Genomic DNA, 24,454 nt, shown 5'->3' on the forward strand with positions numbered 1-24,454 from the left:
CCAACCCATTCTCTACCTCGGCCAGACAACATAGGGCATCACTGAGGGGGAAGGAGCACAGGACATGTTGTGGCCAGACCTCGGCTAGAAAGGAGCTTGGCTGCCAGCCAGGAGGTTAGACGGTGTGCTCAAGGACCTTGTAGAAAGGCTCAAAGCCAGCTCTGTTCCCACCCAGCTGTGTAATCTTGGTTGGCAACTGAGGACCACCTGGACCATGGCTGGTTGGGTCTGAGGGCCAAACCTATTGCTACATACAGAGAGGCCAGACCCAAGGACAAGCTCGATGACTGACTTGGATTCTGGATCCCTCAAGGTCTTTCTGAGATGAGCCACAGAGAAAGCTGTCACCTCTGAAGGTTTTGTTGAGCAAAAGCTTCAGACAGGACTTGGAAGTTCCACTGGCCATTCTCCCCGGGCTGGAAACATTGGGAGGTGGGAGGTCCATGGTCCTGCCCCATGATGTGCACTCTGCCCCAGCCCCATTCATGGCAGCAAGTGATGGCAGAAGGGGGTGTCCAGCCATATTCCACCTGAGTCGAACAGAATGGGCTATTTTTTTTCCCTTAGCATCCTCCTGACCTTGGTTACCATGACAACCCTGAGGGCCCCTCAAAATGACATCCAAGTGCCTTTAGCATCATCAAGAAAGGAGGGGATATGTTCTCGGCAGTGTTAGGACTTACAGAACGTCAGCATATTGGGACCTTCCAGTCCCCTCCACTGGCCCCTGTCCCAACATGAACCAAGAACCCCATCTCCCCCCACCTCCACCCTGCTGTATTTGGTTGGAATCCAATAAAAATGAAACCAATTTAATAACAAACTTCAGGGTTTTGTTTTTTTTTTTAACTCTCATGGGAAGAGTTGGGACAGGAAGTACGGATGCTGTGGTCCCTGGGGGAGCTGCCCAGCTCCAGCCCCAAAGCAAGCCGTGAATCGCGGGGCGTTTGCAGAGAATGACCCATGTGATAACATTAGAGGTCACACTTCAGGAGTGCCCATGCTGTTCCCAGTGCTGTTCCCTGTACTGCCTGTATTGACTCCTTCCACAGTGATGATGACCCTGTGAGCTGGGTCCTGTTATGATCCCATTTTACAGACAGGCAAAGAGAAGGTCAAAGGCTGCCCAGAGTCCCCAGCTGGGGAGAGGCGGAGTGCTGAGAGGGACCAGTGGAGCTGGGCTGTCAGGGAAACTCTTGCCCTAAGCTGGGACCAGTGGCAGAGCTGGCAGCAGGGAGGAAAGGAGAAATGAGCTGCAGACCCACACCCTCCTTGCTGTGCCCCTAGTGCTGGCAGCTTCCTCCCCTAGGGCTGTGGGGTCTCTCCCACCCACTCCCGATGGATGGGGAAAGCAGAGTACAGAGCCCAGAGTCGGGGCTCAAACCCTACTGGTCCCTGGAGGCTTGTGCTATTTTTGCAGGGAGGTGGCTGGAGTCAGAGCCGCCAGAAACAGAAGCAGGATCAAGACATTTCAGGGGCTGCGGGGCAACCTCTCGGCACCTGATTTCAAAGAAACGGAGGTTGGGGGTGCTGGGCTGTGGCACCCTCCTGAGAGGCTTCATTTCCCCTATTCTTCCTGCAGCAGAGGGAGGAGGAAGATTGCCTCACGGGCCGTGGTTTCCTCATCCACAGGGGCTGCCTGCATCCCTGGTTCAGACTAGGTACAAGATCCAGGATTCCTGAATCCTGTCTTATTCTTGGGATGCAGCTGAGGGGGTCTTCCTTCTTTGGACAGCCAAGGGCAGCTGAAGGGGGACCCGTCCCATTGGTGGCCAGGAACCCAAGGCGGGGCTCCTCAGAGGGGTGTCTGTGGCCCCAGTGCTGTGTGGCCCAGGGGAAGTCGCTGCCCCTCTCTGCGCCATGTGCTCATCTATAAACTGGAGAATTATGGTCCTCTTTTATGCAGAGGACTAACTGCATGAGCTTCCTATGGCTGCTCTAACAAAACTTTGCCACTTACAACAACGGGAGTTTGTTACTCAGCACTCCCGGACGTCAGAAGTCTAAAAGGAACCGGTGGCTGGTTCCTCCCAGAGGCTCCAGGCTTCCAGCTTCTAGAGGCGCCGCACCCCTGGCTCACGGCCCCCCCTCCATCCTCACCGCCAGCAGCGCAGCACCTCCCGTCTCTCTTTGACTCTGACCTCCCGCCTCCCTCTGATGAGGACCCTGTGAGGACACAGGGCCCCCCAGGAACCCAGGGTCCCCCCCGTCCTCATCTAATCAGCACCTGAGCGCCCCCGCCATGCTGCATGACATATTCCCAGGTTCTGGACAAGGACATCTTTGGGGACTAGAATTCTACGTGCCAAAAAAACTAAGGAATTTTTCTTAGAGATGCCAAGTCTGACATCTGTGAGCCTCTGGCACCCGGAGCACCGCTCCAGGCAGTGCGGGCCATGAGGGCAATGCAGAGAGCCTGGCCCCAGCTCCCGCAGTGCTCCAAACGCTTCTTGAATGAAAGAACAGCTTTCAGGTCGACAGAGGGCCTGGCCCTGGGGCAGGGTAGTAGGACAGGGCCGATCTGGGGGTGACACACACAGGGGCCACTTTTTAGGGTTAGCTGAGGCAAGCAGGCCCATTTCTGGGCCTCGGGGAGGACTGTCCATTGGGGCTCAGTGGGGTGCTGGGCACATAGGGGTGCTAAGCAATCGCTCTCCTCCCTCACAAAGGGCCCCTACTCTGACCACTCCAAGGGGGGCCGTCTTGAGGCAGGCAGGGGATCCCCAGGCACCAGCTGCCCCCAGCCCTGCCCGTCCTGGGTGAAGAAGTCCTTGGGATGTCACCGCTTGTCCCAGTCTGGAGCCTCTGCCCCAGGGTGAGGCGAGCGAGGCACTGACCTGGGGCACAAAATCTGAGGGGGAGCCCCGCACTCCATCACCAAGAGCAATATTCTACAAACCAAATTGATTCACACCCCACGGTGGACAAAATATCAACCTTTTAAATAAAGACAGATGCCTGCCCTGGCACGACCCTACCTCACTCTCCACACCCTAATCCTGGCCCGGGTTCCAATAAAACTTTATTTACAAAAACAGCCAGTCAGCCCATGGGCCATAGTTTGCAAACAAGATTTTTTTTAATGTTACATTGAAATGTTATTTATCTTGATACATTAAAATTTTATTTATCTTGATCACTTAAGGGTGGCTTTTGTTGTTTTGTTTTGTTTTTTGGCATCATCTTAAATTTGGTGCGACAAGTGCCTTGCTTGCTTCACCCTAATTAATCCAAGATGAGAGCCACAGCCCAGCAAGGTGACCCCGCAGGGTCTCACAAAGGGGAGAATAAGATCTCATGGCCAGTAGGGGACTAAGCGGTGAGGAGGACACTTCCTCAGCACCTCCAGCCCCTTCTGTTCCACCTGGAACAGCCCAGGGTTTGTGGAATCCCTGTCTTGTATAATTTGCAGAATCTTCCTCAAGCCCACCATCCTCCCATTGCACGATTTTGAAATTTGTCAAAATCATAGACTGCCCCATGGATTAAGGACAGAGTGTGTACGTTCTGCGAATGATAAAAGCTGTGTGCTGGAAGAATTAAAGTATCAGATCAAATTATAGCCCCTCAACTGGGAGATGCCTCAGGAGGTCAGCAGTCTGTGTTGCCCAAGGTGTGGCAGGAGACCTGCTTGGAGGACCCCATGAGATGGGTTCATCTCCTTCCCTAAACCCAGGGGCACCCAGCAATGGCCCATGGTCCAGCCTGGACCTGCTGTGTGACCTGTGTGGACTGCTGCCCTCTCTGGGCTCACTGCCCCTAAGGGAAATGAGACGGGGCAAGGGGAGAACTCGAGCGTGAAAGACGCTCAAACTACAAAGCAAACACGTCTTTGTATCTTTGCATCTGCAGCGATTTCTTGGTTCTTTCATTACAAGGGGGAGAGGCTGGGTTTGCAGCGGAGACACCTCTCATGCCTCCAGGCCAGCAGGGCAAGCCTCAGGCCCCCAAACTGCTTTGACAGGCCTGTGCTTAAGTGAGAATTTCACCCTGTCTGGTTTTCCCTGGATGTTCAGCATTCTTGATTTTCTATGTATGGAAATCTCTATCAAATGTCTTTCCTGGGGGCAGTGCTGCTCAGTGGTAGAGTGCATGCCTAGCATGCCCGAGGTCCTGGGTTCAGTCCCCAGTACCTCCATTTAAATAAACAAACAAACCTAATTACCCACCCTTCCCCCCAAAAAAACCCAAATGTCTTTTTCTAAATAAATGCATTAAGGTGGTTGGGGGAGGGAAGTGAGTCAATTAAATTTTTAAAGACAAATCCAGCTAGTTTGGCTGTCGGGAGGCAGAAAGCAGGAGCCACTTTTCTTTAATTGCTGGAACAGAGAGGGTGGCGATTTGCCCAGTGTGACACAGCACAGCATGTCAGAGCAGAGCTGGAGCTCAAAAGGAAGAACCTGCCCAGAGTGTGGGGATCAGATCGCTCCCAGTGCAAGGGTCCTGGGAGGGGCAGGAGATGGGGTAGAGGGCACACTGGGGGCTTCTCAGTGGGTCGGGCTGTGAAGGTAATGAAAGCCACAGAGGAAAGGGTCACCTGGTTGAGTTTCTCCCCAAACAGTCATTTCTGGGGTTCCCTGCCCACCCCAAAGGTGGGAGGTCTAAAATGTCTCCCTTTCCTCAATCTCTCAGGCTCCCCTCTGCTGCCCACCTCTTGTCACCATTGGGACCTCAGCCCGTCTTCCCCATCTCCCCCTACCCTGCTTCCAGCCCTGGAACAGGGAAGCGGACATGGGGAAGTAGTGCGGAACCCCCTGCCCCGCTACCCCTCCTCCCCCAGGTCTGCGGTCTAACAGTTGCCTGGGCGTTTCCGGTTCACTGCCAGCCACCAGTCAGACGGTCCAGGAGGCCAGGGCCTGCAGCTATTGGGAGTTTGTCCCCAAGGCCCCCCTGCCCGGAGGTCGCTCAGGTCTGAAGGTAAGGCACTCCTGGAGGGGGCTGAGGCAGGGTGTGGGTGGAAGCACTGCTTCTCGAGGTTGGGCTGACCTAGAATCCGGGTGGGGCAGGACTGCGAGCCAGGCGCTGTTGGCAACGGCTTGAGGGGGCTGAACTCTGGGGACAAGGTCCAAGCGCAGGATCCCCCAGCTGTTCCCCCCAAGGTCTTGCCCTCATAGCTGGACATTCTGTCCATGTCACAAAAGTACAGGGTCTTTCCCACTAAAAGGTCAGTGGGTGATACTCACCCAGAGAGGTCAAGCAACCCTCCCGGGGCCACACAGCAGGGTCAAGTCTAGGCCCCACCCACACGTGCCCCCAACTCCGACCTTCCCCCAGCAGCATGAGCAGCTCGGAGCCACCCACCGAGACCCCTGGGCCCAACGCCCCCACCTGGCAGACTCAGCCCACGTATGGCAACCTTGGTGAGCGCTGGGGAGGGGTCCTGGGTGGGAAGGGTGGTCAGAGCTGAAAGGCTGTTTCTCATTACCATCTAGGGAACACTCTGCCCCATGACCTTTTAATTCAACTATAGCAGCTTTTAAACTATCTTTAATAAAACTCTTAGAAAAAAAAAAAAACTGGATGACCAGCATGTAAAAATGAGGAAACTAGAGTTCAGAGAGGTTCTGTCACCTGCCCAGAGCCACACAGGAGGTGGGAGTCGCCTGTGCTGGACCGGAGGCTTCTCTGCCACTGACTGGTCGCTCCTCTGAGCCTTTGTTTCCTCATCTGTAAATCAGATGGCACCCCTACCCCAAAGGGCACAGGGTAGCTGGGGGTTGGGGTTTGATGTCCTTTCCATCTCAGAGATGATGTGCCCAGGACCCCCCATTCCGAGAGTCCTCACGCCCCTCCCCCACTCCCTCCCCCTATAGGTGAGGTCCGTGCCCACCTGCTGCCCTCCAAGGCCTGCCGCCCCCGAACATTTGAGGCCCTCTCGACTGACCCGCAGCCCCTGCCCCCACCCCTGCCCAAGAAGACCCTGACCAGGGCCCAGTCGCTGCCCACCCACAAGGCCCCCAGACCCAGCCCCACTCAAGCAGGGGAGACTCAGAAGCCCCTCCTGGGATCCCACAGTGTGGACAAGAGCCAGGCAGGCGACGACAGGGCGGGGCCAGCCTGTCCCCCTGAAGAACTGCCCTTCTGCTCGCTGGACCCTGAGCTGGGCCTCTCCTTCCACGACCTACACCGCCCAGAGGCCGTGCACGCAGCGCTGGAGGCCCGGCAGCTGGAGAGCCTTCGCGCCATGCACGTCCGGCTCCAGGCCCGGCTCCTGGGGGGCCGCCCGGGCCCCTGCCGCCCCGGCCACGGCTTCCGCCTCCTGGACCGCTCGCCCTGCTTGGAGAGCGGGGACGCCCTCTACTACCGCCTGGTGCGGGTGGACGAGGAGGCGTGGCATCTCCTGGCTGCCAAGGTGAGCCCCGCCATCGCCCCGCCTCCTGGGAGGCGGCCCCAATTTCCCGTCCAAGGCATAACCCAGGGCACTTTTCGCTTGGGCCTAATTGCCTATTTTGCAACTAACCTATGAAGTAACACTGTCAGCCCTTGGAACCGGTTCTAAAATGTGCAGCCACCTACATTCGAATCACCTGGGGATCTGGTTAAAATCTTCCCCAGGCCTCTCAGGGACCCAGGAGTTTGCATCTAAATTCATTCCCCAGTGAATTCTGGTGCTAGAAAGCCTCAGTTGCCTGATATTAACAACCGCCAAAATGTACTGAGCACCTTTAAGGACTTAAAGACACTCATTCAGCTAATCCTCATGCAAGCATTGCCGCGTTTTGTCACAAGAAGATGCTCCTGTTTTATGCACCACTAAGAAAAAAGAATGATTCTTGTCAAATAAGCCAGACCACCAAACGTCAGGTGCATTAACATTTTGGAGGGACCTCATGGGCTGGGCAGAAGGTTTTCTTATGGGCCCATTTCACAGACCGGAGTGTGGAGGGAGTAGGCTGTTGCCAGCAGTGAGTTCTTCAGTTGACAGCTTGACACTGGCTCCATCTCAGAGGCCCCTGCTGAGTTTATTTTTAAAATACCCACACGCAGAGCCCCACCTCAGCACCTGTAACTTTTAACTCCTGCCCCAAGGTGACTCTGTAATCCCCAAAGCTAATGCTCTCCTACTTTCTAGAAAGAGCTTTCCTGTCCAGTACTTCAGCTGCTGGCCATATGTGACTGCTGAGCACTTGAAATGGGGCCGTTCCTGACTAAGATGTGCTCTGAATGCCAAATACACACTGGGTCTTTAAGACTTAGTATCAGTAATAACAACAGTGGAAAACATCTCACTAATACTTTCTTCATTCAGGACCTGCTGAATGAGAACATTTTGGATATACTGGATTGAATAGATTATGAAAGTTACTTTCAAGCTCATACAACCCAGTATCAAACAAACAACCTGATTTAAAAACAGGCAGAGGATCTGAACATTTTCCCAAAGAAGACACACAGATGGCCAACAGGCACATGAAAAGATGCTCAACATCATTAATCATCAGGGAAATGCAAGTCAAAACCACAATGAGATTATCACCTCACACCTGTCAGAATGGCTGTCACCAAAAAGAGCACAAACTAACAAATGTTGGCGAGGATGTAGAGAAAAGAGAGCCTTTGCACACTGTTGGTGGGAATGTAAATTGGTGCAACCATGGCAGAAAGCAGTATAGAAGTTTCCAAAAAAACCAAAAATAGAACTACCATAGGATCCAGCAATCCCACCCCTGGGTATACACCCAGGAAAAAAATGAAAACACGAGTTAGAAAATAGGCACGCAGCCCAGCGTTTACAACAGCAGTCCCTGCAGCAGCCACGACGCGGAAGCAGCCTAAGCGCTCGCCAACAGGGGACGTGGAATTTGCGGACAATGCCACTCAGCCACAGGAAAGAAAGCAACTTGGCCATTTGCAGCAACGTGGGTGGGCCTGGAGGGTGTTATGCTCAGTGAAATAGGTCAAAGAAAGACAAACCCTGTTAAGTTTTCAGTTATACGTGGAATCTAAAGAGCAAAACAAACAAGTAAATATTCTTTACAAAAGGAAGGAAGTTACTCTCACTTGCTTCTTTCCACTTTTTAAAACGTGGCTACTGGAAAACTGGAATTACATCGTGGCCTGAGTTGTCTTTCTGCTGGACAGCGTAGCTCTGGTACCTCGGTTGGCATTTCCATCTTTACCAAGTGGCAAGCGCCAGCCCCTCTGGCAGTGGGAAGTCTGACCCCTAAACACCATCCTCCCTGCTTAGTCTTCTTTAAAATCATGCTGGCAACTAACATCTGAATTAACATGAATCCCCTGCTTCTGGGGGGATGCGGCGATGCTGGGGGCAGGCTGGGGGCAGGCTTCAGGCCTGGTGGAGCCGCTGGGTGGGCTATGCTGGCTTGGGAGGGCTCGGGGGTCAGGCCCTGAAGGCCCCTCTGCCCTGCAGGTGCCCAGGCCAGGAGCCGAGGAGCCCCACCCGTGGGGCCTGGAGCTGCAGGCCTCGCTGGCCCCACACTTCAACCTGCAGGGACTGTGCGGTCTGGTGCCCAGGGGCGCACTGCCTGAGATGCCCTGGGATCAGCCCGTGGCGCTGGCGGCGGAGGTGCCGGAGCTCACAGTGGCCCAGTGGCTGGCGGGAGCGGGCGTGCAGCCCCCTGCGGAGTTCACACGGGCCGTGGCCCTGCTGCTGCTGCAGCTGAGTGCGGCCCTGGCACACCTGGAGGCCCGGGGTGCGGCCCTGGCCGAGCTGCGTCCTGAGAACCTGCTGCTGGTGGTGCCGCGGGGCTGTACTGCCACCGGGCCCCCGCGCCTGCTGCTGGCGGACTTCGGCCGCGTCCGCCCGCGGTCCCCGGGCCCCCTGGGTGCCCACGCACAGCAGCTGGGCCGCCTGCTCCGAGAGCTGCTTGGCCCCGTCGCGCCCTCGGCCACCCCCTTGGCCGCAGACCTGGAGCGCCTGGCGGCCCAGCTGGCCCACTGGCGGCCCTCCGCCGCCCAGACACGCGGCGCACTGCAGACACTGCTCTGGGGGCCCGGGCCGGCGCTGCGCCGCCGTGGAGCACCGCTGGGGCCTTGGCTGCGGGCGCACCGCGCGCTGCTGGTCCTGCACCTGGCCGAGCAGGCCGCCGGCGGGGAGGTGCCCGGCCTGGAGGACTGGCTGTGCTGTGGGTACCTGGCCGAGGCCACTGAAGCCTCAGTGGAGCTCGCCCTGGAGCTGCTGTGGGACCGGCCCCTCCCGTGAGCGACGCACCTGGGGCTGGTGGCCAGCGTCTCCACGACAAGGTGCGTGCCCCCTTCCAGGAGGCGCCAGCAGCCCAGCGGAGAATGCCGCTGGGAACGTAGGCCCAAGCCCTCCCCAAAAATGCAGGTGCCTCCTCCCCAGGGCTGGACTGATGGCCAGTGCTGCCCGAGGCTTTCTGATGCCACAGCTGCCTGCCCCTTCCAGGTGTGGAACCCCTGCCAGTTAATGTCCTGCGTGTGGAACTGCCTCCATGCCTTCCAGCAGGAGCCAGGATGCCCTTCTGGTACTGGGCTCTGATGGTCACCGTCTCCTGGAGCGTGTGGACTCCTCCCAAAGCCAGCATGAGAGGCATTCCTGGCCCCGGAGCTCCCCTTGTGCTGAGGATGGCAAGTGTGAATGTTCCTTCTCAAGAACTGCTTGGGGCCTCCAGGAGGAGGAGGCTCCCTGGAACTGGAGACAGCCAGCACCCCTCAGCATAGCCCACCCCAGTGGCGTCTTGAGCTCACCTGTGCTAACGTTCCTACCGTTCCCGTGCCCCACCCCCAACTACCTCCACCCACTGTAGCCTCCTCGATGTGACTCTGACACTAAACTGTCCAGCCACCAAGTCTTTGCCTGGGCTGTTTCCTCTGCCAGACTGCCCGGATCTCACCTGTTATAAGCAAGTTAAGTTGCCCCTCCTGGGTCCTCTGTAGCTCCTCACCTTGCATCCCCTCAGAGCATTTGTCACCACCTGAAGTATTTATTCACCTCTTTACCTGTCACATGCTCACCTCATCCACCAGCCTGTGAGTTCCCCAAGGGCAGAGGCCAAGCTTAACACACAGTAGGTATTTAATTCATAGCATGCAACGATGGAATAAACAAACCGGTACACAAGACTCATCAGGAACCTGAGGGAAAGAATGAGGTCTCAGTTGACACCTCTGGAAAACAGACACAGGAGCCCTGAGGGATCCCACCGCCCTTGCCAGGGTCTCCAGTCCTGCCTCTTGCTCCCAACCCTGCCATGGTGATCCTGGGAGAAACTTTCTAACCCCTAGTTGTGACCAGGTCCCTCTCCTGCTCAGACATCTCCCGTGGCTCCTTGGTACTTCCAGAATCCAGTGGGGCTCCTCTGCAGGCGCTGCACACCCTCTGGCCAGTTTCTCCTGCCACACTGCCCATCCTGAGGTGCCTTCTGCTGGAAACGCCCGCCCCTCTGCTCCAGACTCCTATCCATTCCCCTGCACAATCTGGTGCCGGTTCTCTGCCCTTGCCCTGCCCACATGGACTAGGTGTGTCCAGCTGTCTCTCCAGACCTTTGAACACCGACTCCATCACTCAGGTAGTATTTCCCCAAGCCCTTTTGTCTTCTGTAAGAGGCCCTCTTTGCCAATTTGACCATCTCCCGCGACGCCCCGAGACGCAGCCAGCAGGCGGCGCTGCAGCCCTGTGGCTCTCCCACCTTCACCCCACCTCACCTAATCGCCCCCAATGCAGAAACCAGTGTTCCTCACCTCTGCTCTACCCCGGACACCTGCTAGCAGTGCCCTGCCCCAGCACGACATCGTACAAGGCCTAAAGGCAGGGCGCCCACAGCCACAGCCACCGCCTCCTCGCTGGAAAGTCCCAGCCAGTCCCTGCCCTGTCCCAGGGCCCAGTAAACATCTTCAGGCTGGAAGGAGGCCATCGAAGGGAGCTGGAACTGGCCAGCTTCCCACTGGGGCCTCCCCAGGGAAGGGCACTGGTAAAAGGGAGCAGCAGGCTCAACATGAGAGGTGGAACGGCTGCCACCCAGAGCTGCCTCTCTGCCCTGGAGTTGGTGGTAAGGTGAGGTAAGAAGGCAGCCAGAGTGGAGCCCCAGGGCCAAGCTGCCCACACGATTCTAAAGCCAGATGGCCAGAGCTGACCAGGACCTTGGTTTCCCCACCCCGTCCCCACTTCCCCCTCTGTAGGAGCAGTTACTCAGGTCAGGACACTTGCATAACCCGCCCCACTCCAGGCCATTGGAGGCCTCCCTTCCGTGGCCCGAGGCATCCCGGACCTGCCATCCAACCCCAGACAGGGGTGACAGCAGCCGCGTCAACACTGAGCCAACACTGGTCTTGGAGTGGTAATCACTTTTATTCGGATTTTTGAGAACAATAGAAGGGTAGATTAATACCTATCTTTCCAAAGTTTAGAGACCTAATAAGACTGTTTTCAAAAGACTTCAAATAAGAAACTCTTCCTCAAAGTACAAGGATAATCTGAATCATCTTTAACCAGCAATAAAAAAGTAAAATATAAATTTTTATTTAGAATTAAAGCAAATACTCCAGTATCACAAACACAATATTAAACTTCAAGAAATACACGGCTAATTTGGAGTGAGCGTTTATTTGCACAATTACAACATGCGGACAAACCCAGCAGGGGAGCAGGCTGACACTGCTCGGCGCACAGCTCATCACACCACCCGCACAAGGCTCAGCACGAAGCGCAACACAAAGGACTGCAATCGAGGCCCCAGGGACACGGGGGCGGCCACTACTCCTCTTCACCCGAGGACTCTCTCTCAAACGTGTAGGCCATGAAGCAAGCGTCGGGTCTCTTGGGGACAAGGGGATGCCCCGGTCTCACAATCTCAAAGCCCAAAAAGCTGAAGGTACGGAGCAAGGCGGCTGCAGAGAAGATGCCGTCAGGTCAGAACCACCGCTCTACCCACAGGGCCCAGAGCTCCGCCACCCGTGGTACACCCGAGTCCAGTGGGGTTGGGTGCCCAGTCGGGTGTGGTGGGGCCCCAGGGATGTGAGCCCCACTCCCCTGCAGAGGCCAAGGATGGCCGTCACCCACCTCGGTCGTCACGGTTCTTGTGGAAGCAAATGAAGACGTGGTCAGCGCGGAGCTGCTCCTCAGCAAATTCAAGAAGAACTGCGAAGCTGAAGGACGGGTGTCAGGACCCACCCACCTGCACCCCAGGGGGCCTCCTACCCACTGAGCCATGAGCACCACCCTCAGTATGACAGTCACATGTTCCCGGATGTCCCATGGAAACCCTTGGGTGATAACTAGGATCCACTGCTCACAAAGGGAAGCCTTTCCCCCAAATAACGTGGGGCCTGGCTCCTGACAGAGGCGCCCCTCCTCCCGAGTACACCTTCGACACACACCACACACAGGCCCCAGGCCTGGCCGCTCCCCACCCTCACCTGTCCTTGCTCCCCTCGGGCAGAGCGCCGCCTGGGATCTCGATGTAGAGACAGCTGTTGCTCAGCACCGCTCTCCAGTTAATGTGTTTGGCATCTGTGAGCCTGGACTGGACGTTAAAAATTCTCGTCTTGTTATTAGACGTTAGTTCCTCTGTTACATTCAGCCGATTATCCTGCGGAAGGAGAGAACCAAATCTAGTCTTGGACACCAACCTTCACAAGCTGAGAATCTTCTCCCCTGCTACCGCTGACAATCTGGAAAACCCAGAAATGCACCAAAATAACCAGTCACCCAACCCCCTGCAAGGCAGATGTTTGGGTGTGGGGCCTCCCGGGCCTCGAGAGGCGGTGGCTTGGCCCAGGGCCAGAGCAGAACCTCAGGCTGAGGCACCAACAGGAGCTGCCAAGGGCTACTTCAGGCTCAGGAAAGAGCTAGGCTTGTCTGCACCTGTTCCTTGAACTGTGGATTTGAAAAGTTCAATAAAACCAACTAAAAAAATTCCTGGCACCTGACAGGTGCACAATTCCCTGCTGAGAAGCTTAACACTGCTTGCTGGTGGGGCCACTCCCCCGCCCCCACCTAAGGTACCCAGGAAGCCCTCGGAACCAGGATACTTACAGAGTAAAATAAACTAGCTGAAAGACTGTGATCCCTCTGACTACTCCCTCGCCCACCTGGGATCTCCAGGGGTGGGTGAGGGACATCAGGAGCACCACCGAGGCCCCGGACCCAGGTTACTACAGCAGGTGACGGAGACCCTGGAACTGGAGGAGACAGGCTGGTGAGCAGCACTGGGGCAGTCCCGCTGGCCACTGGCCACTGCTGACGGGGCCTCCAACCCCGACAAGGCCAAGGAGAGCGCCAAGGCCTTACTGAGGGCGCGTCCCCCTGGGACATGGCCTCCCTCCCCGCAGGGAGATGTTTACAACCCGTGCAAAGTCAACACCCGCCTCCGCCGGGTCGGGCAGCTAAGCAACCGCAAAATCAACTGGCCGCCCGAGTCGGCGTCCTGCGGGCAGTAACGGCGGTTAGGGCCCAATCCGGCCCAGGTGGCTCTTTTGCCCCGTAATCATCTGAAAACCAACTCGAAGTCTCGCCCAACCGTATCCTGCGTAAGTCCCACTTCCCACTTCTAAGTCCCGCTTCCCCTTCTCCCTTTCGCAGTCTGCAGCAAAACCTGAGGCCCCAGTAGGCCTGTTCTCAGGAGACCAGCAACCTGCTCTTCACAGGGCGGCCCCGCTGCGCCCCGCGACGCCGGGAAGCGCGGGCCCGCGGGACCCCCCGCCCGCACCGCGGGGACAGGTCCGCGGAGACGCCCTCTCGCGCGCTCCCCGCGGCCTCCGGTTGCGTCAACCCGGCAGAACGGCCCTAGGCCCCGGGGGAGACTTTCACAATCGCGCAGCCCGCAGCGCCAGCAGCCATTTGCTGCGCGGTGTAAACAGGCCCCAAAGTCGCCTCCATTTTGCTCGGCTCCACCCGGGCCGCCCCGCCGCGGGCGTCGTCGAAGATCTCCGTTAGTGTGGCGAGCAGCTCACCTGGACCCGCGCCCCCGGACTCGAACGCCCTCAACCGAGCGGCCCTCTGTGGGAGAGGGCGGCCGGGCCACCAACCCGAGAAAGGCCCGGGGCGCCATCTACGTGGCGACGCCCGGCTCCGCACGTCCTCGGGGGCCTGGCGCGGCCGGACCGACGCGCTTTCAGACTAAAAACGGATCACGAGGGCGGCCGCGTCCCGGGGCCACGTCGGTGCGCGGCGGAGGGCGCTCGACTTACTCGCGGGCCCCGCGGGCCCGACTCTGGCTGGAGCCCAGCGGCTCCCGGAACCCCGCGCCCCAAAAACCACCCAGGACTCCTGTGTCTCCCAAATCCCACCAACCACCCCACAAGCCGACCTGAGGCCTCTACGCCCACCAGGCCCACCCCACCCCCACCCCGCCGAGAACCCGCTCCCTGCGCGATTGTGGCCTCGACAAAGGGGCGGACCTCACGCTCCCCGAACTTCCTTGGCGCCCTGCGGCCGGCCCCCTGCGGGCCTGCGCAGGCGGCGCTTCTGGAAGCTTCGGGCGGGGGCGGGGCGCTCACCTCTCGCTGCTGCGGCCTCCGCGGCTGTGCAGGCTGAGGAGCGGCATGGTGCGGGTGGCGTGGACGGTGGCGCTGGGTTTATCCCCTTCCTTTTCTCTGGCGAAGCAGTGGCTGTTGAGGATCCGCTGCAGGGAGGATTTCACCATCCGGCCGCTGGGGTCCGAAACCAGGAAAACCTCCGCTGCACCTCCCCGCGCCGCCGCCGCTGCTCGCCGTTCGCAAAATGGCGCCGCCGCCGCCGCCTGCCTTTATAGGCACCGCGCTCAGGCCACGCCCCCCACGCCGCCGGGAACGCGGCCGCACGAGGGGGCGGGGACTCCAGGAAACACAGGCGCGCCCGCCCCCTCTCGGGGTCTGATTGGTGGACGGCGAGGAGCCAGAGACGGGGCCGCGCCTTGGATTGGGCTAGACGCCTCGGGTCCCTCCTCCTCCTTTTTGTCGTAACTCTGCGGGCGCGCGGAGGGGGCGGGGCAGCCGGGGCTCCGGGAACGCGCGCCGCGCGCCGCGCCGCGCCGCGCCCCCGCCCCCAGGCCCCCACAGCCGGGCCTGGGGGCGGGGGCTCCGCGTTGGCCCCGCTTTTGGGAGTCTGGCGGTGGCTGGTCTCTGCCGTGGGCCCTGTCCCTCTTTATAGGGGCCCCTCCCCCAGAAGGACCCCTTCCTGTCCCGGGAGGCCCTGGGCGACAAAGGCCCCCGGGGTCCCAGCGCTCCCCCTTTCCCCCCGCCTCGTAGGACAAAATTAATTTCAGTTAAGTTAAGGCCCCTGGGATGGGGGTGACCCTGGATTCCCCGGGGTACCCCGTGTCCTCACAGAGTCCTCATCAGAGGGAGGCGGGAGGTCAGAGTCAGAGAGAGACGGGGGATGCTGCGCTGCTGGCGGTGAGGATGGAGGGCGGGCCGCGAGCCAGGGATGCGGCGCCTCTAGAAGCTGGAAGAGGCAGGAGCCGGTTCTCCCTGGAGCCTCCGGAGGGACCAGCCCCGCCCAGGCCTGGGTTTTAGTCCTGTGAGACCCGAGTCGGACTCCGGACCTCCAGGACTGTGAGTTGATAAGCCTGTGTTGTTTCAAACCACTCTGGTGATGATTTGTTACAGCCGCCCCAGGGGACTCACACATGGAGTTGGGGGAATGTCCAAGATCTTGATGGGCTGAGGGTGACTTCGGTGTGTGCATTTGACAAAACCCATCTGATGGTGCCAATGGGACTTGTACATTTCACTCTAGCAAATTTCATCCAGACATTCAAGACACCCACATGTATTGATCCCTGGTGAACGGTGTGCCTGCTGGAGGGGCTCGATGCCTGCAGTAGACTTTGAAATGAAATCTTAAAATTAAGACGGGTAGACAGAGGCCACACAAATCAAACACAGCAAAATATGCTTGTAGACTCTAGGCACCAGAGGTGCAGGCCTTCTCTGTAAAGTTCCCTCCACCTTCTGTATTTTTGAAAAAGTTCGTCATAGGAGGGAAGGTATAGCGCAGTGGTGGAGCACGTGCTTAGCATGCAGGGGGTCCTGGGTTCAATACCCAGCACCTCCACTAAAATCAGTAAATAAATAACCTAATTACCTCCCCATAAAAAAATTTTTTTTAAATTAAAAGTTCATCATAAAATGCTAAAAAGTAAACACAAAAGGGGCCCAACTTCCCTTCACCACATCCAGGGTCATTTTGAACAAATAGCAAGAAAATGGAAGTAAATGAGGCACAACCACTTTTCCTGGGTCTGGCACAGCCCTGGGTGAGAACCAGGCTTAAGAGCGGCCTCAAATGGCTGGATTTGGCCTCAAATCGGCACACACATCTGCTGCTGCACGATAAAGCATGGGACAGCCAGATGTGCTCCTGGCATCAACACGACAGCCCTGTCAACACGTCCTCGCCAAGGACTGGAGGAGGTGGTGGTGGCAGAAATGCTCAGGCTTAGATGTGGGCTACTTTTCATCTTGCTTCTATTTTTTATTTGCTACGGTCCTTGATGCACGCTTTAGTGTTTTTCTTGGTCATTCAAATGCTTCAGCAGAGGTGTTGTTATGGAAAACGGAAGGTGACACCTGAACACAAGTGCCCTGCACATGAGGTCCTGCCCTCCTTTGCTCACACCTCTCTCTCCTCCACGTTTTTTCTTTGCATTTATAGAATTTTTGCTGCTAAATTTAAGAGCAGTGATGCTCATTGAGGAAGCTAAATTTATACGCCATATTTCTTTTTTGTTTGTTTGCTTTTGTTTTTTGGGGGGAATAATTAGATGGATTGATCTATTATTTTTTTAATGGAGGTAAGGACCTCATGCAGGCTAAGCACACTACCACTGAGGTATACCCTCCCCTCCACCCAAGAAATATTTTTTAATTGCTTTTTTTTTAATTTAAGTATAGTCTGTTACAATGTGTCAATTTCTGGTGTACAGCACACTGTCCCAGTCATGCATATACACACATAATATTCGTTTTCATATTCTTTTTCATTAAGGTTATTACAAGATATTGAATATAGTTCTCTGTGCTATACAGAAGAAATTTTTTTTCAAATTGAGATATATAGATAGTGGCTAACATTTGCAAATCTAAAACTCCCAAAGCATATCTCTTACTAGACTTTATTTAATACTTGTGGCTATACTATATGTGTGTATAGAATATTATGCATTATATACACTTTAAAATGATACCTGAAGTAAAATAAAATGCCCTCTATATTTGTAAACATACAGATATGTTTTGTTGTACCTAATGTCATAGTATTTATCTATATATTTTATTTATTCTGTGTATTACATTACATTTACATGATAATAATACTGTATTGTATAATATATGTTGACTCTGTCTATCTGCAACCTTCTTTTGGAACTCCAAATATTTTTTGCAGCTTTATTCAAATAAAATTCACATACCATACGACTCACCCATTTAAAGTATACAATTCAGTCATTTGCAGTACATTCGCAGGTACGTACACCCATCACCCAAGTCAGTTTTAGAGCATTCTCCTCATCACCTCAGAAAGAAACCCTGTCCCCCTTGCTGTTACCCACCCAGCCCAACGACCTGGAGCCCCCCACCCCCGCCCCGTGTCTGGGGACTGGCCTGTTCTGGACGCCTCACATCCGTGGACTCACATGCTGTGTGTCCTTCTGTGTCTGCTTCTCTCCCTGAGCTCGTGCTCTCAGGGTCCGTCCCCATGGGAGCGGGTGTCAGGGCTGCTCTGCTTTTCGTGGCTGAGTGACGGTCCCGTGTGTGGAGAGGCCGTGTGTGTGTATCCATTCATGAATCTGTCAAAGGACATTTGGGCTGTTTCCACCTTTTGGCTGCTGTGGACGTGCGTGTACAAAAATCTATTCAAGTGCCTGCTTTCGACTCCTTTGGGCGTACACGTAGGCGTGGAATCGCTGTCATACGGTGATTCTATGTTTAGCTTTTTGAGGCACGGCCAAACCATAATATACTCTTAAGAGAAAAAAAAAATGTAGGTGACAAAAACAAGACATGCTGACGTTCTCTAAGGAGCCAGTCTTGTAAAAATAAACGTGTAAATAGCACTGAGACACAAGGAGGCAGAAGCCCCGAGGAAAGCCCCCGGGTGGTAGGCAGCGTCTGGCGTCGGATGGGAGCAGGTGGGTGTTCTGAAAGCCGTCCTCTTTGGGCTCGTCTACGCCTCTGCGCGTTCGGAGCCTGCCTGCCTGAAGAAGAAGAGAAGGAGTTGTTTTCGAGGAGGTGGGGGGCCAGGGAGCTGCTGGCCTCAGGCCTGCGGGCGCCTCCTTATTTTCTCAGGATTGTTACTGGTTGTGACTCACGGACAGAATACACTTCCTCTTTCTCCTCAGGGGGCCCCAAAGTGGCCCTTGCTCTCCAGCTGCCAACACCTGGCTGCAGGCCTTAGAATGTTCTTTTGAAGGTTGAGCCCCCAGAGTAGGGGAGCTGGGCTTCTCTGCTCCAGGGTAGGTGGGAATGAAGAATCAGGGTGTATGAGTTTCTTGCAGCTGCCGTAACAGGTGCCTGCGCACTGAGTGGCCTAAGTCGCTAGGAATCTGTTCTCGAATGTTCTGGAGGCCAGAGTCTGAATCCAGGGATCGCAAGGCCGCGCTCCCTCCAGAGGCTCCAGGGGAGGGTCCTTCCTGCCTCTTCCACCTTCCAGGGGCCCCGGGCATCCCTGGGCTGGTGACTCCATCACCCTAGTCTCTGCCTCTGTCATCATGTGGACACTGTGTTTCCAAATATCCTTCTTCTCACGAGGACAGTGTCCTACTGGATTAGGACCTGCCCTGTTCTTGCCCCACCGCATGTAACTGACGGCATCTGCGTGACTGTCCTGGCCCGCTCCAGCTGCTGTCACAGACTGTCACAGCCTGGGGGCTTGTGAGCAACAGGGGTTTACTGCTCACGGTTCTGGAGGCTGGGAGTCCCAGATCAAGGTGCCTGCAGGTCTCATGTCTGAGGACGTCGCGTTCCTATTTTGTAGCTGACAGTGTCTTGCTCTGTCCTCACGTGGCGTGAGGGCAAGGGCACCCCCAGGGCCCCTTTATAAGGGCACTAATCCCATTCTTGAGGGATCTGCCACCTCCTGAGGGACCCACCTCCTAATACCATCCCACAGGGGGTTAGCATTCAACATATGCATTTTGGGGGGGAACAAACATTCAGCCCATAGCAGACCCCATTCCCAAATGGGTCTGGGGTTAGGAATTGAACACATCTTTGTGCTGGGAGTACAGTTAAGCCATAACCGGGGTGAGGTTGTGTCTGGAAGGTCAGCGTTCTGTAAAGGGCTGCAGGTGAGCCATGGGGGGGACCCCAAGGGAGCTGGGGGGCACCAGGTGATGTGAAGGCAGGTTTCCCACACAACACAAAGACACAGGAAGGACCAGTACCATCTTCCCAGCGAATGACATAGACTCAGATGTGGGAGAATTGGTTTGGACCCCGTTGGGTTCTCTGACTCTAAAGCCCACCCTCTCAGCCTCTCCAGACAAGAAGCAGAGAGTGGGGCCGGGGCTGGGGGAGGGGAGGGAGAGTGTTTCATGGGGACAGATTTTCAGTTTGGGAAGCTGAGAAAGTTCTGGAGATGGATGGTGGGGGTGGCTGCACAACACTGTGAATGTGCTTAATGCCAGTGAGCCATGTACTTACAAATGGTTGAAATGATAGATGTAATGTTTTGTGTATTTTACCGCAATAAAAAAATTGGATCTGGTGGCTAGTGACTGTCGTGTTGGAGAGCACAAGTTTAGAGAACGGTTAAATGGGGAGGGATGAGGTGGAGGGAGGGGGTCTGCAGACCATGGTTATGCCCCCAACTCTGTCGGGAACTCAGGCAGGTCATTAGTGGATCCCAAAACAGTTTTCTCATCTGTTTTGGGATCGAAACTAAACAAAAGTCCCTGATGTATGGGGCTGAGCTAGGATTAATCCAGGATTTCTTAACTGGGGGTGACCCTGCCCCCAAGGGACAAAGGGCCAAGTCTGGGGCATCTGTACTTGTCACGCCTGGAGGACTCCTGGTATTGCGTGGGTGGGGCCAGGGAGGCTGCCCCATACCCTGCAGTGCCCAGGACGGCCCCCCACGGAGTGTGACTCGGTCCCAAGTGTCTTATTTGGGACTCAGGAGCTGCAGGAATGATTGTCTCCTTCTCAGAATCCAGTTTCTTAAGTCGGATATGCCTTTTCAATCCCAATGTCAGCAGCACCAAGATGGAGAAATTCTGCCCTAGGAAATGCAAGCTAACCTCTGTGACAGAAAGCAGATCAGTGGTTGCTTGGATAACAGAGGTGGGGAGGGAGGGGAGGAAGGATCTCAGAGGCGCCCAAGGAAACTTTTGAGGGTAACGAAGACGTTCACTGCCTTGACTGCTGACCACTTCACAGGGTATACACATGTCAAAACTGATCGGATTCTGTCATTTAAATACGTGCATTTTATGGTCTGTCAGTTAGACCTCAATAAACCTGTTATTTCTCAAAAATGAAGCCCCATGATATCTTCTCCCTCTCATGCTGAACTTTTCCCCAGAAAACTTTCCATTTTCTAGCATCATTTTTTGAAAGTTGAAGTACAGTTGATTTACAATGTTGTGTTAGTTTCAGGTGCACAGCAAAGTGATTCAGTTACACGAATATACACACATATTCTTTTCCATATACTTTTCAATTGTGGTTTGTTATAGGATATTGATCATAGTTCCCTGTGCTATACAGTAGGACCTTGTTGTTTACCTACTTTGTATATAGTAGTTCTAACACATATTTTTTTACCTAGTCACTGTGTTTATAACCAGTCTCCACCACTTCCTCCATCCTGAACTCGAATTCTGTGATCTAGGATTTTTGTTTTCTGTATGGATAGGTGCTTAATGAATGTTTGTTAGGTTGATGAAGACTGAAGAATGATTTTGACGAGAGCCTGTTTTTACATTACTGGGAGCTGGCGGGCTACCTGCAAACTCCAGGACAGCCAGCGGAGGGCAGTGCTGGTCAGGCTCAGGGAAGTGATGGCTCTTCCCTGAAATAGTCTGGGCACGGAGCTCTGGGCACGGTGCTCTGGGCACGGACGCCTGGCCAGCTGTTTGGATATCTATGACCAGTCTCAGTTCCAGCCCTGAATCAGCTCCCTCATCCACAAATGACCCATCCATCCATCCACCCACCCATCCATCCACCCATCCATCTATCCATTTATCCATCCATTCATCACCTGTCCATCCACCCACCCATCCATCCATCCATCACTCATTTATTCATTCATTCAGTAACAATACACAGTGAGTCTATTGTGTGCTGACCTTGACAATGAGCAGAGGTGGAAGACAAAGTCATAGCCAAGAGAAGTTTTGGGGAAACTGGTCTAGGCAGAAGTCAGGGCAAAGTGAAGGGCTACAGTGAACTTACAGTTCTTGTACAGTGGAGGAACGGAGAGGAGGCTAGTGTGCGTGGAGCAGAATGAGCAAGGGAGGGAGTGAAGGAAGATGAGCTTGGCCAGGTAAACGGACAGATCAGGCATCACCTTATGGGAGAATTCATTGAGTGCCTATGGTTTACCCCAGATGTGTTCTATTTGGATCCTCAAGACAATGGGTGGGGGTCATCTCCATTTGCTATTGACAGTAAGAGGCTCAGAGAAGTGAGGTCAATTAACCAAAACCCCACAGCTATTAAGTTGCCAAATTTGAACTGAGGTCTCATGTTTGTCTGTGCTCCCAGCTACCCAACCTGTCACCTGCTGTAACAGATTCTCTCATCTGCACTTGGCTTCACTGCTCCAACACTCTCTGGGTCCAACATGGTGGATACCTGGTGTATCAGTCAGCAAATGTTGTGATAATGCCATGTAACAGACAACACCAAATTTCTGTGGCTTAGACCATAGTCATCCATTCTCGTCTGCTGGTCAGCTGGACTTCAGTAGGTCTAACGGTGGCTCAGCTGATCTTGGTTCCAAAGTTTGAACTGAACCAAGTCAGTTCCATGCAAGTTGTGCTGGCAAGTGTTTAACCACTGGCTCCTGGAGGGGTGGCGGGGGCATGCATTCATTTGCCACTTTTGCTAATGTGTGTGGTGTAAATACTCACTGATTTCAAGCTACCATTGTGACATCGCTGAGTGCAGAGCTGGGAAGAGATCTGCAGCAGTGGGCCATGACACACGGCCTCTGCCCGTTTGAGCTGTGATCACGGGATACCACAACAGACATTTATTTCTCCTAGTTCTGGAGGTGGGGAGTCCAAGATCAAGGTGGCAGCAGATTTGGCGTCTGGTGAGGGCCCGACTCCTAGTTCACAGACGGCCATCTTGCGGTGCCCTCACGTGATGGAAGAGGTGAGCGAGCTCCCTGGGGTCTTCAACAGGGCCCTCAGCCCCTTCCCAGGGGCTCCACCTTTATGACCTAATCATCTCCCAGAGGCCCACCTTCGAATATCACCGTATGTGGGGACGAGGTTACAAGCTACGAAGGCCACAGCTGGTCTCTAACAAGCGCTGTTCCCACCATACTCATGCAAGGGGCGTAAATAACCTGAGAAGCGTAGGAAAGGTAGTAACAGCAAGAGAACAGTAGAACGGCAGAAAAAAGGGATCGTGAGGTTTTGAGTATTGATTACTTTTCTTTCAAAGCCAGTTTTAGTTGAATGTTTATATAATTCAATTTTTTTACTTTGATTTTTTTTGGGGGGGGGGGAGTAGGTAATTAGGTTTATTTCTTTATTTACTGAATGGAGGTACTGGGGATTCAGCCCAGGACCTCCTGCACGCCAAGCACGCGCTCTACCACTGAGCTATACCCTCCCCCCACATACAATTTAACTTTTGATGCTGGCTGTGTTGAAAACCCGGGTCACAGAATTCCTCCATGCCCCGCGGTTGGCCCTGTGAGCCAGTGCGAGCCGCGCTCAGCACACTGCCGGCTCCGCGGGTGTGCGCTTCCGCCCCGGGCGCCCCCGGCCCGGCCACCGGCCCGCGGGCCGGAGCAAGCCGGGAGCGCGCCCAGCGCCGCGGGGCCGCGCGGCCACCGGGGCGCGCGCTAGGGGTGCGGAGGAATGAAGTGCGAAGCCCGGTCCACCGTTCCTGCTGCGCAGCCCGCCCACCCGCGCCTCCCGCCGCTTTTCTGCAACAGCTGCTGAGACACGTTTGGGCAAAATCGTTTCTCTTCCCGTGTGTGTCTCCTTTATTCTCACACTACCGCACACAACGCTTCTGACAGCAGGTATGTGAGGTGTCCCCCGCCCCCGGAAACAAGCCACTCTCTGTGACATAAGCTGGGATCCCGTCATTTCCGCTCAATTCTGACACTGTCCACCTGGAGACAGCGAGACGGCATCAGACCTCACAGGTTAAGGGCTGGGTTCCACAAGTGCCCCCCCCCCGGATGCCAATCACGAATCCAGGTTGTCACCTGTGCTTCTGACCGACTGGCTGCAGATCGGGGGTTCCTACGACCCCCTCCTTGGGCTCGATGCATTTGTTAGAGCGGTTCACAGAACTCAGGGGAACAGTTTGCTTACTGTGCATTGGTTTATTATAAAAGGACATGATGAAGGACACAGATGAAGGGCCAACTGTGGAATACCTAGGAATTTTGTGACACACGTCGAGATGGAAGAGACGCACAGAGCAAGTATGTGGGAAAGGGCACAGCTTCCACGCTCTCTCCCAGCACCTCCACGTGTTCACCAACCAAGGATCACTGGAGCCCCATAGTTCAAAGATTGTTGTGGAGGCTTCCTCACCTAGGCGTGGTTGATCATTAACTACACCCCCAGCCCTTCTCCCTTCCCTGGAGGATGGCGGTGAAGCTGAAAGTTCCAAGTTTCTAATCACAGGTTGGTCTTTCTGGTGACCAGTCCCAGCCAGGAGCCCACCCAGAGCCGTCTCATTAGAACAAAAGACACTCCTATTGCCCAGGAAATTAAAACGAATTTAGGAGCTCTGGCCAGGAACTGGGAGTCAGAGACCAATACATATATAGGTTTTCTTTCTTTATTTCACAAATATTATTTATATACCATAAAATTGACCCTTTTAAATGTACAACTCATTGGTTTTTAGCACCTTCACAAAGTTTTGCAACCATCACTACCATCGAATCCTAGAATAGTTTCATCACCGAAAACCAAAAATAAAATCTGTGTCCATTGTAGTCTCCCTCATCCCCTCCCCAGCCCCTGACAACCAGGAACCTGCGCTCTGTCCCTGTGGATCTGCCTGTTCTGGACGTCTCAAATCCATGGAGTCACGCGCTGTGTGTCCTTCTGTGTCTGCTTCTCTCACCGAGCACTGTGTTTCCAGGTCCGTCCACATGGTGGTGGGTGTCAGGGCTGCTCTCCTGTTCATGGCTGAGTGATGCTCCCGTGTGTGGAGGGACTACATTTTGTTTATCCATTTATCTGTTGATGGATATTTGGGTTGTTTCCACTTGGTGGCAATTTGGAGTAATTCCGCTGTGAATATTCATGTACAGGTTTTTATGTGGACGTATATTTTTTTCCCGTAAGCATAGATGCAGCAGTGGAATTGCTGAGTCATATGGTAACTCTGTTTTTAACCTTTT

At 54.9% G+C, this 24,454-nt stretch overlaps 2 protein-coding genes across 3 annotated transcripts; one reads left to right on the forward strand and one right to left on the reverse strand.

Moving 5' to 3' along the window:
• Window positions 1–4,826: 4,826 nt before the first annotated feature.
• On the forward strand, window positions 4,827–9,727 carry PEAK3 (PEAK family member 3). Of its 2 annotated transcripts, none has more exons than XM_032466052.1 (5): window positions 4,827–4,917; window positions 5,278–5,360; window positions 5,814–6,352; window positions 8,372–9,204; window positions 9,368–9,727. In XM_032466052.1, exons 2-4 carry the CDS (start codon window positions 5,279–5,281, stop codon window positions 9,161–9,163), a joined length of 1,413 nt encoding a protein of 470 aa, XP_032321943.1. In that variant the 5' UTR covers window positions 4,827–4,917; window position 5,278; the 3' UTR covers window positions 9,164–9,204; window positions 9,368–9,727. The 2 variants fall into 2 exon arrangements, with proteins under 2 accessions (XP_032321943.1, XP_032321944.1); XM_032466053.1 differs by having other exon boundaries at window positions 4,872–4,917; window positions 5,275–5,360.
• A 1,523-nt stretch (window positions 9,728–11,250) lies between these two features.
• On the reverse strand, window positions 11,251–14,656 carry OAZ1 (ornithine decarboxylase antizyme 1). Its single transcript, XM_032466059.1, is given in 6 exon segments — window positions 11,251–11,808; window positions 11,981–12,066; window positions 12,337–12,509; window positions 12,956–13,042; window positions 13,044–13,101; window positions 14,419–14,656. Coding segments are annotated over 6 exon segments (684 nt in total). The 5' UTR covers window positions 14,565–14,656; the 3' UTR covers window positions 11,251–11,674.
• Between the last annotated feature and the right edge of the window lie 9,798 nt (window positions 14,657–24,454).

Source organism: Camelus ferus, chromosome 22, assembly GCF_009834535.1.
Source record: "Camelus ferus isolate YT-003-E chromosome 22, BCGSAC_Cfer_1.0, whole genome shotgun sequence".
Classification (NCBI taxonomy): Eukaryota; Metazoa; Chordata; class Mammalia; order Artiodactyla; family Camelidae; genus Camelus; species Camelus ferus.

What these genes read in the sequence shown, in the direction of transcription:
- PEAK3 (XM_032466052.1), top strand. Translation starts at nt 5,279, where the DNA reads ATGAGCAGCTCGGAGCCACCCACCGAGACCCCTGGGCCCAACGCCCCC. An exon ending in GCCCACGTATGGCAACCTTG is followed by an intron (nt 5,361 to 5,813) that starts GTGAGCGCTGGG and finishes CTCCCCCTATAG; the next exon opens with GTGAGGTCCGTGCCCACCTG. An exon ending in GGCATCTCCTGGCTGCCAAG is followed by an intron (nt 6,353 to 8,371) that starts GTGAGCCCCGCC and finishes TCTGCCCTGCAG; the next exon opens with GTGCCCAGGCCAGGAGCCGA.